Source organism: Dromiciops gliroides, chromosome 6 (assembly GCF_019393635.1).
Source record: "Dromiciops gliroides isolate mDroGli1 chromosome 6, mDroGli1.pri, whole genome shotgun sequence".
NCBI classification, from domain to species: domain Eukaryota; kingdom Metazoa; phylum Chordata; class Mammalia; order Microbiotheria; family Microbiotheriidae; genus Dromiciops; species Dromiciops gliroides.
Genome location: NC_057866.1, coordinates 45,424,734 through 45,441,449, shown reverse-complemented (window position 1 = coordinate 45,441,449; position 16,716 = coordinate 45,424,734). Strand labels below are relative to the sequence as shown.

The following is a 16,716-nucleotide window of genomic DNA, read 5'->3' as shown; positions in this document are numbered from 1 at the left end:
GAGTCACTTTAATTGAATTGAATCATACTAGAAGAATATGAAGTAGCTAGTGAGAAACAAAGGAATGATAAAACTTCCAAAAGGCTAGAGTGATCAAATGCTGCACTGATATCCAAAGCTGTTGAAGACTAAGAAAAGATCTTAAGTCTTTTCAACTCTTTAAGAATAGTAAATTGGGGGTGGGAGAGACAGCTAGATGGCACAGTGGATAGAGCACTGGCACTGGAATCATTAGGTCCTGAGTTCAGATCTGGATTTAGACCATTAGTAGCCACGTGACCCTGGGCAAGTCACTTAATCTGGATTGCCTACAAAAAAAAAAAAGTGAAATTGGGACTTAAAGGGCCAGCGTTCATATCACTTCTCTGTTACTTATTAAATACACGACCCTTGCCAAATCATTGCATGTTTCATATGTCAGTTTTCTTATCTTTTAAATGAGAAACTTGAACTAGAGGATTTCTCTAGCCCCTTCCAGATTGTATTCTATGATATAGAAAAGCCTTATATTAACATGCAGATAGCACTCCTAGTAACAGTAAGAAGCTAATTAATGACAGCTTGTTAGACCAATTCCCAGGCCTCAGAGGAGTTGTTGTTGTTTGTCCTTTGTTCCTGAAGAGGACAGTTACATCAGAATGATGTCATGACTTTCACTGAATTGGATTTAAGTGAGGAAGGTCTGTGCAAGGTCACCAACCTCACTGTCTTCTTCAGTCATCTGGATTCAGTGGCAAGATACATATTAGGACTACTGTAGATGGCCCCAGATGCTGAAGGCAATTGGAATTAAGTGACTTGAACAGGGTCACATAGCTAGTAAGTGTCTGAGGGGGGGATTTGAACTTTCGTCTTCCCAACTTCAGGGCCACTGATCTTTCCACAGAACCTCCCAGGCTCCAGAGAAAGATAAAAGGAATGCAATGGAATTCATACTAGGCACCTCTTGAAAGAAAGAAGAAACTCACCAAATTTAGAAAGGCCTTCTGGGAGAGGAGGGGGAGGGTAACAGAATTCAAACTTGCTTACAGTGTTGACAATTTTGTTGTTGTTGTTGTTGCAGGTCGACCTTTTTCTCTTTGAAAAGAAATATTTAATAAGAGAAAAAAATATGGTATAGTGGGGGAAAAATTGGCCTTGCAGTCAGGAAAAACTAAAATTCAAATTCCATCTCCAGTATATATCTGTGTGGCTATAGACAAGTGACATCACTTATCTGAATCTGACTTTACTCATCAGCAAGTCATCATGCTAGTTGTATTACCTATGGCACAAGGCTTATTGGGAAGAAGATACTTTGTTAAATAAGAGAAATAGGTGTATGTAGATATATATATGTATATATGAATATATACATGAGTTTCTGTTATTATTTATTGGGCTAGCAACCCAAGTAGTTAGTTGGGCTTCATTCAAAGAGCAACATTCCCTATACCATTTTAAGTTCTTTATGATTTCCTATTGGCACCATGGAAAATACTATGATTCATAGACAATGGAATTTAAATCTGGAGAGGCATTAGAGGCAATCTTGTTGAAACTCTTCATTTTATAGATCTCAGCAACCTCTTTCTCACCTGGATCTAGTACTGTTCACAGAAAACAAACCTCTTAAAATAGCAACCACCCAGAACAAGTAAAAACTGATTCAATAAATAAATAAGTGCATTATGGAATTAAGTATAAATAACAGAAGATGTTTATATATTTGTAAATATTTATAAATTAATAGCTTACAAAGTGATTTCTATATCCAATCTCTCCTGTACTCCCTGTGAAGAAGTTGCCATAATTACCCCTATTTACATATAGGGAAATGAGGCTCAGAGAGCTTAACTGATTCAATCCAAAATGCAGTGTTTATTTTAGGAGATTCATATGCAATATAAGGATAGCTATTCTTATCATAAATATTTTTTTCTTACACACTGGGGGGCCTCAAGCAGGAAAATATATAAAAGGAAAATTGGAGAAGGAATTCAATTTTTTTTCTAATTTGATAAGTGACGAATGTGGCAGCCAGCATATAAGTTGATCAAAGGAATGTATATAATAATTAGGGAGAAGTTTGGGTATGAGAATTTAGCAATTTTGACTCCCAGTTCAACTACAATTCTACATCATCTTTGATGGTTAAGCTCTTCTCTTAGGTTGTTACAGATGCTTTCTCCATCAGTTGTTTCCATAGCAGAGTACTGTCTACAAAAGGGTTATCTGAAAGGATGGTTTGTACACAGTTATCTCTGCTCTTCAAAGTGAACATCATGGGATCTTTAGAGTTTGAAGGAAATCTAGAAGTCAATGAGCCTTATCACCTCATTTTAAAGTAAGGAAATTGAGAACCAAAGAGGTTAAATAAATACTAAAGTTCACATAGATAAATATAGATAGCAGAAGAGGGATTTGTACACTTGGGAGTCTTCAGATCAGAAATTTTATGATTCCCCCCCAACCCCATGATACCTAGCATTGAGAGGAAAGCCCCATTTTAAGCAATCTTGATTTCAAAGCAAAGTTAATCACTCATATAATTTCAAAATCATTGCTTCAAGTTTATTTTTCAATACCTTTCATCAGCATGCTGCTAAAAGTAGATTGGATTTTCAAAATTCAGTTTATTCACAGTTTCTCAGCAACACATAAAGTGGGAGAGCTAAGGTAAGTCTGTTTTACTTTGCCCAGAAAATGACTTATCCTTAAATTTCATAGCTTTGTCATAATAAAATTTATTTTTTTTATTTTTAATTTATTTTTAATTTTAATTTAATTTAATTTAATTTTTTTTAGTGGGGCAATTTGGGTCAAGTAACTTGCCCAGGGTCACACAGCTAGTAAGTGTTAAGTGTCTGAGGCCGGATTTGAACCCAGGTACTCCTGACTCCAGGGCCAGTGCTCTATCCACTGTGCCACCTAGCTGCCCCAATAAAATTCATTTTTAATAGATTACACAACCAGATGTTATGCTAAGCTATTCTTATGCAATTTAGTAAGTAAATTTACTCATTCTGCATATGCCTAGAAGGCAAGGCCAATTCTGTTCAGATTCTTCCTGAGAAGTTACCATTGAAACACATGGGACTTTGATGGTGGAATCCAATGGCTGGAGTTATCTTTTTCATTGTTCTTTGGAACAAAGAGGTTGTAAATTCATTTCTTATTTCCTTGTATTCCCTAAAGCCCTGGGCATCAAGTGGGTGTTCAATAAATATTTAGTTGATTTGAGCTTTTTCTTTTTATCAGCCCTCACCAGTTACCACCATAGATTGAGATATTCTTTAATAAGTTTTCAGTCCCCACCCCCTTTCAAAAGTTTACAGTTAATCTATTAGACCAGAATAAATAAATGGCAGGGAAGAGAGAGGGGGAGAAAAAAAACTTTATATATGTATGTATTGATATTTTTTCATAAAAAAGAAATAGGCAGGGGCAGCTAGGTGGCACAGTGGATAGAGCACCAGCCCTAGAGTCAGTACCTGAGTTCAAATCCAGCCTCAGACACTTAACACTTACTAGCTGTGTGACCCTGGGCAAATCACTTACCCCCAATTGCCTCACTAAAAAAAAAAAAAAAAAAAAAGAAAAAAGAAATAGGCAGTTGGATATTGTTTACCAGTGGGAAATTAGCAATAAGTTACAGTAATGAGATCTCCAGAAATATATAAGCAGTCACCTAAAATTTGTTCTTTATAACTGATGAATTAGAACCTTCCAGTTATTCATATGCATCTAAATTACACAATGCTTGATTAAAATTTTAGATGGGAAAGATAACCATCTGCTACTATGTACTTTCTTCCTTTCTTATTCATGTACCTAGAAGGTACCTCCAATCTGTGCAACTGTTTTATGAAGGCAGAGGAAGATGTATCACATATGTTTTAAATGTAGCAGATCTTCTCCTTCATCACCTGCTGCTTAGTGTTTAATCATCTTAGCCAAATTAAATTTCAGCTGGACATTTCATAGACCCAAGAGAAATGTCTTAGTAGTATAACCCATATCACCACTTTCCTTGGGGGTTGTTATCCAGCAACGCATATTCTTATTTTGTTCCATTAGATGTTTGGGGCCACAGCTAAAGGTATACTTCACTTTATGCCCATGTAGAACAGGTGCATCCTCAGGGTTCATGATCCCTTTGAAATGTATGCAGTATAGCCCCACAATAGCAAAGTGGTAGGAGTGAATGGTACAGACAGCCAGTAGTGCTGTTGACAAAAGATATATTTGTTGCTCCTCTTGGAGATCATTCTTCTTGCCAGGACACACACATATCCTGATTTGATATATGGGCTAAGAAGGAGAGTTTGATGGCAGGAATACTGCATCTGGACAATGTGATTAATATGGCATGTATTGGATAATAAGTTACTGTGTGTGGCAGTAAAAAAAACAACAAATGAACAAATATCGGGTTAAACATGTGTTTATATTTCCTTTATGAAGGTTGTTCATTGATTAATTTAAATGATATTTGGCTTTGATCAAAGATAGAATTAAGAAAAATTATATAATAATCATTATTCTTAAAATTATGATTATAAACATTTATATAAAGTATGTATATATGTATATCCATATGTATGAATATTTGTATTTGTATGAGTTTGTCATTATTTACATTTATGTGTAAATATGCTTATTCCCTCCTCTCACACACACATACATATATGTATGTGTGAATATATATATATATACATATACATATGCATATACACACACATACACAGAGATAGAGAGAGTTTCCATTATATGTTAAGCATTGTGCTAAGCACTTTACAAATATGATCTTGTTTGATCCTTACAACAATCCTGGAAGATAGGTGCTGCTATGATTCCAGTTTAACAGATGAAGACTTCAGACATGTTCAGTGATTTGTGCAGTGTCACACAGCTAGTAAGTGTCTGAAAAAAGATTTAAACTCAGGTCATCCTGACTGCTGGTGCAGTACTGAATTGGCTGAATCACCTAACTATGCATCTTGACTAATGCTAGATACTCACTGTGACCAAGAGAACACAATAATGAAGTGCATTTTGGAAATCCAAAGAGATCACCAATTGTTTTGGGGCAGTAATAACCAACCCCCCTTCTCTCTATTCACATGTTTATCATCGTCTCTTTTTTTCTTTTTCTTTCTTTTTCTTTTTCTTTTTTTTTTTTTTTTGGTGAGGCAATTGGAATTAAGTGACTTGCCCAGGGTCACGTAGCTAGTAAGTGTCAAGTGGCTGGATTTGAACTCAGGTCCTCCTGAATCCAGGGCTAGTGCTCTATCCACTGCACCACCTAGCTTCCCCTTATCATTGACTCTTAATGAAATATTTAATTATGTCCTAATTAGCATTATACTGCCTCCATCCTCTATGCTCTTCAGTCTATCTTCTGTAGAGGTGCCAAATTGATACACAGATCTGTATATGTCACTCCTCTGCTCCTAGATCTTCAGCAGCTTCCCATTGCTTTTAGGCTCTCTTTGGCATTCAAATAAATACTGATTCACAGTATTACTTCTCAGATTTCTAAGTCCCAAGCTAATGCATCTACTCGATGGTTGCTATTTATGACATCTCTTAGTTTTTTTTTAAATTAATTACAGTAGCTATCGAAACCAGTTTAAGTAATCATAACTTAATTTATCAATATACAAATAAAGGGCTTACTACATGTCTCCCTAACTGCTCATGGTCTCAGGCTGCTTGGTGGAGATAACAGGGAGAGAACTTCAGCATGCCAGTTAGTACAAGCAGGAGAAAATCCCCCAAAGACCCATGCTGTTTTCCAGAGAGACATCATGTGGTCTTAAGGAAACCCAAGAGAGCTAGTGAGAGAGACAGAGACTGTCTGGTCCCAGAAAGCCAAGAGAAACTCAGAAGATGCCCCAAAAGATGAAGAAAAGCCAACATGGTTACCTGTACAAGTTTTTTTAATCTCTTTTGATAGAATGAGGTCACTATACATTGATTAAAGCTAATTGGTTGGCATCAATAAATTCCATTCATTGACATGACTTGAAGGTAGTCTACATTAAAATGAACTCTATCCATGACATCAATAACATGAACTCTAGGATGACATCAAGGAAAAAAAAATGCAAAAGACCCTTCATTCAAGTTGCTCAAGGCAAAGGCCCATTATCTAGGTGTGGTTTAATCCATTAGTCCTTCACTCATCTAGACAAAAGAATATATCTCCATTCCTTTTCTTCCTTGGGTTTGTCCCAGATAATATTTGATGTAGTTTCTAAAGGAGAACTGGACTTTCTGGAGTAGGAGGCAGAAAGGAATGAGAAAGGGATCTCTGGGTCCCCTAAGAAATCCATTACTAATAATTATTTTCTCACACATCCCAACTCGAACTCCTATCTCTATGTTGCAGTCCATCTCTTGAAATTCTTAACTCCCTTCAATACTCAGCTCAGCTGCTACCTCCAACTGGAGGCCTTTCTTGATTCCCTTGTTAGTGTTTTTCTTCTGAAATGTATTTAATTTCTAAATGAATTCTAATAATGTATATATGTTGTGAATTTATTCTACCAGTTTAATGTAAGCTCCTTGAGGTCAGGGACTCTCTCTTACTGTCTATCTCTCTGCCTCTGTCTCTTTATTTCTGTCTCTGTCTCTCTCTGTCTCCCCCTTCCCCCTGTCTTTCTCCTCACTTTGCTCTCTTTTTCTCTATTTATCCTTGACTCTCTCTCTTTTTTCTTTTTTTTAAATTTTTTTTTTTTTTTTTACTGAGACAATTGGGGTTAAGTGACTTGCCCATGGTTATACAGCTAGTAAGTGTCAAGTGTCTGAAGCTCAGGTTTGAACTCAGGCCCTCCTGAATCTAGGTCTGATGTTCTATCCACTGTGCCACCTAGCTTCCCCCTCTGTCTCTTTCTAAATCTCTCTCCATTCCCCTCTCTGTGTTTTTCTGTCTCTTGTTTATGTGTGTCTCCTCTTTTTCTCCCCTTCCCTCTTTGTATGAGGGGAATGGGGTGGTGGTAGGAGGTCTTTGTTTCTATAATGCATTCAGCATATTCCACATAGTAATCAATAAATGCTTGCAGAATGGCACTGCTGAAAAAGTTAAAACAAAAGCTAACCCTTTTACAGGAATTGTCCTCTTTGACAAGACTTGTGAACAATGCTGGAAATGATTAATCTCATAAGGCTTTACCTAAGATCTGCTACCTGATATTTACATGTGAGAAAGGAATTCTTATTGTTGTGAATTTGGGGTCCAGATGCCCCAATTCCCTGGGATCTGAGGGTCAGGGTGTTCAGTCAATATAAAAGGGTTGTAATTGTAATTGACTGATGCTCATGTTAGCCTATAACAAAATAAAAATAAACAATGAGAAACATGAACGGATATAGATACATATGTACATGCATTATATTAATGTTATAGATAATAAATTATATTACAAAGCATGGGCCAAAAGTCACAAAAGGGTCTGATGTTTCAATAACCTTTTGAAAATTATTTTCAAATAAGTTATACCAATTATGAGTTTTTACCCCTTTTTACCCCTTCATGACTTTTAACACATGAGCAATGATGCTGGCATTCTCTTTATACTTTTTCTGATATCATATTTTCAAGTTCTTAAGAAATCATGTTCGGTATGTCTACAGTGTACAACTCCACATTATAAATAGACTATATATCTTGAGGAAGACCTAGATTTAAAACATGTTCCCTTTACTCATTAGCTCGAGGACCATGAAAAAGTCACTTAAACTATGCTCCAGTGTTCTGATCTGTAAAGTGGGTAAATAATGACTACAGTACTCATGTGATCAATGTTGAAGCTCAAATGAGAGCATATATGTCAAGGACTTTGTATACTGTAATGATTATAAAATCTTGTTTATTATTGTTATTATTGTTATTATTATTATTATTGTTATTATTATTATTATTATTATTAATCTGGGGTTATGAGCTGAAGTTAAGGGGAAGGGGAGAGAAAAGCAGAAAAGTAAGACACAGGACTTCCCAATTCTGGAAGGCTTATGCTGTAGATAGAAAGATGAGAAAGACACAGTTTACAGTTCCAAACAACAAGTGATCAAATGCCAGGCTGAGTGGCCCATGTAATAACATGCTCTAGGCATTTTGAGGAGAGAAAGCTTGCTGTGGGCTACAGGGCTAAGTATTAGTCACATCTGCCAGAATCCTAGGAAGAGACAATTTGCAAACCTTTCTAGCATAGATTCTAATGACCACTGAGTCATATTGCAACGACCATTCTGCAACCCCACAGACAGGCATTAGTTTCATTTTGTTTCCCCCTGTAGTGTTGTTCAATACCCATGCTAAGAAAAGAATTGGATTTCTGCCCTACTGGACCACCTGGTGTTAAAAGTGTCAAGTCTCTAGCTCAATTTTTCTATAAAGATGAAGAATGGAAAGATTTTTCCCCCTATACCTACACTTTGGAGAAGAGTAGTTTTCTTGGGGACAAAACAACGTAATGGTTAGGAATTATGCTTGACCATTAGGGTGCTTTATCCCCAAGAAAACAACTCTTTTCCAAAGTATTGGTATAGAGGGAAAAATCTTTCCACTCTTTTTTCCTCTAAAGCATGTAAATTTCTCTTTCTTTTCCCCTCACCTAGACCTGTTCATTAGCTATTTTTTTATTTTATTTATTCCAACTTTCTAATTTTCCAGATGAAAAAATTATGCTGATAAATATTAAGTTACTTGACCACATTTACAAAGGGAGTAATTGACAGAGCTAAGATTAGAAACTAGATCCTTAGATCCTAATTTCTGTATATGTTCAATTGTACCATATGAACATTACACAAGTTAAAACCAAAGCAACGGAGGGTGTAGATTTCTATAAAAATGCAAACTGGATATAGTTAATTTCATCACTAAACAACATCAAACTCCTTCACAGGAACATTGTGAGTGTCAAGTGAGATTTAGATCTATACAGGACATTAGAGATCATCTTCTCTGATCCACTGATTTTACAAAGGAGGAAACTGAGATACAAAAAGGTTGACCGATTTAAGAGAGAAACTCTTAAACTTGGTAGAGAAACTGCTTAAACTTCAGTGCTAGACTCAAAAGAGAACTCTATTTGAATACAACTTCCAAACCTTATTGATTGCGTGATCTTGGAGAAGAAATCATCAATCTCTGTCTTAATTTCTCTCTCTATAAAATGGGAGAAATAAGATATACAAAGGCTCAAGTCTCCCTGATTCCATGTCCAGCACTCTATCCACTGTGCCACGTAGCTTCCCTGTGTACTAAATCTTATTACTGAACATCCTTCTCTTTATATCTGAAGATCTTTCTCCTGATAACTTGCAGAACTAGTTGTTTCTAAATGGAATTTTTAAATTTAGATACTGAGGGACGTAGAATTTGAAGCCTTGGTTTTGTTTTTGTTTTTTTCCCTGAAGACAATTTAGAATTCTTCCTAGTGAAATTTCATTTTCCATATTCAGAAGTTCTGAGTAATTCTTTTTATTATTTCCTTCACTGTAGTGTTACAGGTTTTTGTTGTTGTTGTTTTTATTTCTCATGTTCCTCTTGAAGACTGATGACCCTTAGGTTGTCTCTACACTTCCCATCTTTGAGAAGATAATGTCTTGCTTTCTTACTGAGCATATTTTCTTTTAATGTTATTGGGTTTTGCTTTTCTTCTTTTAGATTGTCCTTCACATCGATCTATTTGCATTCCCAATCTATTGTTCTCTCTCTCTTGTTTCTTTTATGAGGTTTAACATTGCAGATTCAAGTCCATCTTAGAACCTAAATTATATATTCATAATTCTAATTTCTCTTTTAAACTACTTATGAAGATATTGTAATTCCGTGTTCTCTTCAAATCTCAAAAGGTACCCTGTCTTACCAAGTGTTGAATCATTATTTATTTTTTTTTTGCAAGGCAGTGAGGGATAAGTGACTTGCCCAAGATCACTCGGCTTGTACATGTCAAGTGTACAAGGCTGGATTTGAACTCAGGTCCTCCTGATCCAGGGCTGGTGCCCCACCTAGCTGCCCCCATTTCCCTTCATTTTACAATATTTATTCACTTTCCTGAATTCGTTTACTAAGGTTGGGGAGGGGGCATATTTCCCTCTGTTACTGTTTTTCCTGTTTATTTATCTGCATGTGTTCAAGATCTTTTATTTTTCTTCTTCCTGGATTCTTTCCTTGCACTTTCTCCAATCCCTGTTATTTTCCTTATCACTCACATATGCCTTCCTTCCATCTGAGTAAGATTTAATTAGAGGCTAGACCTCAAATCATCTCAGTCTTCTCCCACAATGGGTAATTCATTAATCGTCAGACTACATCTCTGCCTCAACTGCCTTTTATGAGGTCAAAACTGGCTCCAGCTGGATGCTGTGTTCTTTCCCTCAGACTTGGTAGAGTGCTGCATAGTTTCCCACATCCATCCTGTCCTTTCCTGGTGAGCTGTCCCACCCCATCTTTTCTTTATCTGGTCTGGGACTGATAATTCAGAGTCTTCTTTTTCTGGAACTACAGTTTTGACCTTTGCAGCTCTGGTGCTTATGGGTTGTAGGCTTTTGCTCCTGAAGGGCTATGGTCAAGCTCCTTGTCAAGGGCTAAGCAATATTCTACTGCTTTTGACCAGGATCTCTGTGATGATAGAAAGAGGAAAGGGGAACCAGCGTGCCAGGGTGAATATTGATGTAATTCTTTGTTGCATCCTTGCATGCACTGGTGCAGCCTTGCTGCTGACAGTGTGGAAGGTGACAGAGGGGTGCCGAGTGACCAAAGGGTCAGTGAACATCAGTTCCTGTTTTTTGTTTGTTTGTTTGTTTTATATGTGACCATTAGTAAATTGATATATGTAAAAGTGTATGTAAAATGTGAACTATATGCCAGAAACAAGGCTAAGTGATCTGGATATAATTGAAGACCCTGCTTTCAGAAAACTTACTTTTGCCTTCATTTCTCTAGGATTCAGTCTCTTTCCCAGTACCACAAGGGGTTGAGACTGTATTATGTCTAAATTCCCTTAACATCCTTTAATAAGACATTAGATTGGAACATGATTTTGATATAGTCTTTGAAATAAACATAGGTTGTCATTTGTTGTAATTGGTAAGGATAAGAACAATATTCACAGAAGCACAGGGGGATGACATGAGCAACATAATAGATAAATATTGAAGCATAGAGGAATCATTTATAGATTCAAATCAAACACTAGAAAGGACTTGACATTGGCATGGAAATTAGCCATTATGGTCCAGTAAACTACTTGGTGTTTGATCATCCAGAAAACAATTCATCTCAGCCTAATCAAGTGAATATTTTAATACAGTATACTATTTCCCCCTTCAATTTTAACTGATTTTCAAAAAGCAGTATGGTTTCATATTTCTTCTTCATCTCTGGGTACTGCATGACCAATCACCTGTTTTCCTATATTCCTACTAGGATGATAGTAGGAACAAAAGGAAACAAACATTTATTAAACACCAACTTCTTGCTGGGCACTGTGATTTGTTCTTTACAAATATCATCTCATTTAATCTTTACCTCTCACTTGGACTATTGTGATTGGTGCTATGTGACTCAATCTCTTCGTCCCCTTTGAATCTATCTATTACAATACTTTTTCTTGGGGGGGGGCAGTGGGGGTTAAGTGACTTGCCCAGGGTAACATAGCTAGTAAGTGTTAAGTGTCTGAGGCTGTATCTGAACCCAGGTACTCCTGAATTGAGGGCCGGTGCTCTCTCCACTGTGCCACCTAGCTGCCCCTATCACAATACTTCTGAACTCTTTTTTGTGGTAGGAAGGTGTAGCTGCACTCTCTGTTAGGTTTATATTGTGATTCAATGCATCCACACCTTAATAATACCTTTTCTTTATAACTGTATTCCACACAGTTCCTTTTAACATGCTCTATGTTCCAGCCAAATCATTATTTTTAAAGTATTTGAAAGGTCAGTCTTTGGAAGAGGGATCACAGCTTCATAGATTTAGAGCTTAAGAAGATCTTGAATACTCTCAATGTCCCGACCACTCATGTTATAAATGAGTAAATTGAAATGCAGTGAGTGTTTGTCGCTAAATCTGAGTCACACAGCTTGTTGAATTTTGGAAGAAGGCATTCAACTCAAATCTTCCTGACTCCAAGCCCAGTATTTAGCTGTTCTACAATAAATCATCGTTTTTATTTGCTTATTTTATTTATTTATTTATTTATTTATTTATTTATTTATTTATTTATTTATTTATTTATTTATTTATTTATTTTTTGCGGGGCAATGAAGGTTAAATGACTTGTTCAGGGTCACACAGCTGGTAAGTGTCAAGTGTCTAAGGCCCAATTTGAACTCAGGTCCTCCTGAATCCAGGGCCGGTGCTCTATCCACTGTGCCACATACCTAGCCCTATCTATTTTCTTTCTAAGGGACTGTTTGGTGAACTGTAAGACACACCAGAGAGGACACTACTTAGTACAGTAGAAAACTCTGGAGTCCTTGGAATGCAGTTCAGATTTGCCTCCAGACCTTGACTTGTGTGACCTTGGAGAAACATCCATGAACCTCAATTTCCTCATCTGTAAAATTAAGGGTTTAGAGCAGATGGTTTCTGGGTTTCCTCCATACTCCAAATGTAAGATCCCATGTATATTATCATTGAAAGGTCCTTGAGTACAAAGACTGTGCCTCATTCATTTGCATAGCTCCAGAGCCTAGCACAGGATATTTTATATAGTAGGCCCTTAACAAGTCTTTGTATGATTGATTTGAAGGAGAGAATCGCGTAAGCTAATAGAAAGAGGTGATTAAATGTACATCTCTATTTATTCCACAGGCACAACAGCTAACAGATTTGGAGCAAAAACTAGCAGTTGCTAAAGATGAATTGGAGAAAGCAGCTCTTGACAAGGTGAGCTTTTTCTGAGGCTAGATTCTTAATATACTTTTACTTATTTATTTATTTGCTTGCTTATTGGCAACATTGGACAATCCTTTCTGTCACTGATTTGCTTATGCGATTCTGCTCGTTGTACCCCCATGATACAAAATTTATTAGGAAAATATAACCCCTTAAGGTCCAATTTTCTAAACATATTATTTATCAACTTTTAACCTTCATTTAACTTTATTTTTTTTAGTTCTTCCTTTTCTACATCCTGCACTGCTTTCAGCCACGGAGAAGGCACTATGATTTCAATTATACCTGTGAAGTTATCAATACATATTTCTGTATTAGCCATGTTGCAAAAGAAAACAAACGCACAAAAACAAGAAAAATAAATTAAATGCAAAAATATAATTAAATCTGCACACTAAGTACATCACTTCTCTTTCTGAAAGTGTATAGCATTTTTTTTCCATGAATTCTTTGGAACTGGCTGACAACATATTGATCAGAGTAGCTAAGTCTGTCACAGTTGATCATCATATGATGTTGCTGTTACTGTTAACTATCTTCTCCTGGTTCTTCTCACTTCCCTTAGCTTCAGTTTATATAAGTTCTCCCAGATTTTCTGAAAACACCTCCCCCTCATAAGTTCTTATAGCACAGTAGTATCATCTTCACAATTGTATAACACAACTTGTTCAGCCATTTGCCATTTGATTGGCAGCCCTTTAATTATCAATTCTTGGAAATTGCTGCTATAAAAAGCTGCTATTCAAACTTTTGTAGAAGTTGGTCCTCTTTCCTTTTCTTTGTTCTTTTTTGGATAAAACATACTAGTGCTATTGCTTGGTCAAAGGATATGCAAAGTTTTTCCAGCATGGTTAGACCGGTTCACAACTCTACCAACAGTGCATTAGTGCCACAATTTTTCCACATGTCATCTAGGATTTGTCATTTTCCTTTTCTACAGGTTACCCAATTTGTAAGGTGTCACATCAAAGTTTTTCTTTTTATTATTCACATTTCCTCTAATCAATAGTGATTTAAAACATTTTATATGAATATTGATAGCTTTGACTTGTTCTTCTGAAAACTGTATGTTCATATTCTTTAACAACTTATCTATTAGAAAATGGCAATTTTATAAATTTAGATGTTTCCTATATATTTGATAAATGAGACCTTAAACAGAAAAACTTGTTATAAACTTTTCAACCCAGTTTCCTGCTTTCTTTCTAATCTTGTCTGCATTGGTTTTTATAAAAACTTTTTAATTTGATGTGATCAAAATTATCCATTTTACTTCCTATGATCCTTATTATCTTTAGTTTGGTCATAAATTCTTCCTTTATCTATAGATCTGATAAGTAAAATTTTTCATACCCTTGCACATGATACCAGCCATTATATTTAAATCATTTATGCATTTTGTTCTTATCTTGGTATACAATGTGAGATGTTGGTCTATATTCAATCCATTTTTTAAAAGTTATGACAGTGGGTCAGTTGACCTGAGGTTGAAGCTTAGCAATTTCATAATGCCATTTTCCCACAATTGATGGGAGTTTTCACTCAACATTTCCATGAATAAACATGTTCTATAACATCAACTAAGCTAGCCCATATTAACTCTCTCTGAGAGAATTAGAAAGACAAAATGGGAAGAAAAAAAACCAAAAAACAATGTTGATAATTTTCCTTTGGGGAGCTTCCTATCAGAGGGTAAGGTATAGGTGTTGCTTAAGTACAAGAAGGCTTATTGTACTGACTCAGCTTCCAAAGCTATAAAGATTTCTCCATATGATTAGCAAGTAGCTTTAATAGCTACATCTTCCTATATCTTCCATATTTCTGATATTTAAATTCATTATTAAAGTGATATCCAAGCTGGCAATTGAGGGGAACAAGCAGTATAGTAAACAACTTTGAGTTCTTACCTGATCATAACTGGTCGATCCAACTTGGGGTGTTGAGTCTAAACAAGAGAAGACATAGGAAGCCATTATATCTGTCTACCAATATTTTAAAAGATTCCACATGGAAGGTCAAATGACTTACATGTGAAGTGCTTTAAAATTCAGAAAGAAGTATGTAAGTGTTAGTTATAATGATGTCAGTGATGATGATTGGAGAGTAATTGAATTTATTTGCTATGTACCAGATGTCAGACCTAGGAACAATTAACCTATTGACTATAAAGTAAGGAGGTTAGAATACATAGGTGACTTTTATGTTTCCTTCCATCTCTAAATTTAGCATCTATGATACTATGACCCACCTTTATTATAGATGAGCCAAATGAAGTTAAGAGAAGTGACTTGATCATGGTCACATACCTTGATAAATTCCAGGGGTGGAATTTTGATCCAGGCCTTCTAGATTTTACCTATTACACCTATTACAACACTCTATCCATTATCTCATGGTGTCACTTGAGAGCTTAAGCAAGTTAAGAGATCAGGGACAGCTAGGTGGCACAGTAGATAAAACACTGGCCCCTGATTCAGGAGGACCTAAGTTCAAATGCAGCCTCAGACACTTGACACTAGCTGTGTGATCCTGGGCAAGTCACTTAACCCTCATTTCCCAACCCCCCCCCCAAAAAAAAGAGAAAGTTAAGAGATCTAAGATGACCTAAGGATTCACATAACCTAATGTACTCAGTTTAGAGATCCAATTCATCATGTATATACAGTTGATTCTCATCAATTAAAGAAGTTATGTTCTATAAAATCACCATGAAAAGTAATTAGGCCAACTAGGTGGTGCAGTGGATAGAGCCCTGGGCCCAGAGTCAGGAAGACTTGAGTTCAAAACTGGCCTCAGATACTTACTAGCTCTGAACCCCTAGGTAAGAAACTTATCCTTGTTTGCCCTAGTTTCCTCATTTATAAAAGGAACTAGAAAAGAAAATGGTAAACCACTCCAGTATCTTTGCCAAGAAAACTCCAAATGAGGTCATGGGAAGCTAGACACTATTCTCAACATTCATGGTAGCTACAGTCTCCTAGGGAAATACAGGCTTAGTTTTTTGGGAGCCTCTCGTCACAACAGTTAATTTAATACTTTCTATAGTAGGCTGAGATATAGAATGACACATTTCCTCAGCCTTTTTTCTGGACATACTATATTTTTTATTCTTTAACATTGAACTCATGTCCAACTGCACTATAACTCATGTCTAAACACAGCTTATCTGACAGGCATTTTCTCTGTAAGTCATCTCACCACCTTATTACACTTAGGCACATTAGACACGACTTCGGCATTATGCTTAGAGGCCTTTTTAAACAGTGAAATCACCAAAGAAAAGCATAAAAATGGGAGAAACATGGCACTGAATAGACCATGAAAAGGAAACTTGTTTAACATGTGAAAGCTTGAACAAGAAGGTCAGGCATTGCCTTGTTTACCCTTAGTTGGGAATGTGCGTATCAGGCAATTCTAATTTTTCAATGCCTTTCACTTATATACCATTGACTGTGAAATTGTTTTGAATATTGATTTTGGGGTTACAGATACATTTTAGCAAGTATCTGGAATCTTTGAATAATGAAGATGGATGGTACTTTGTGTATATGTATGTATATGTATATTTAAACAGATATACATGTATACACATACACATATACACACATACATAATAATACACATATTCAGATACATATAGAGAAATAGGCACAGACACAGACAGACCCAGATACAGATATATCATCGTTGTCATGTTTTCTTTCCCCTATTAGACTGTGAGCTCCTGGAGACTAAGAGGCATGTTGGGAGGGACCTGTTGACTGACTGATCCCAAGAGATATTAAGTCCCTTTGCCCAAGGTCATACCACAAACGCAGCAA

At 36.2% G+C, this 16,716-nt stretch overlaps 1 protein-coding gene across 2 annotated transcripts in view; it reads left to right on the top strand.

Annotated features, from left to right (window-relative positions):
* Positions 1–16,716, top strand: part of LUZP2 (leucine zipper protein 2) — a 772,382-nt gene that overhangs the window by 595,424 nt on the left and 160,242 nt on the right. For both annotated transcript variants that reach the window (XM_043973415.1, XM_043973414.1), the window contains one exon: positions 12,812–12,886. In XM_043973415.1, the coding sequence (XP_043829350.1) occupies positions 12,812–12,886 (75 nt within the window). The remainder of the gene's footprint in view (positions 1–12,811; positions 12,887–16,716) is intronic.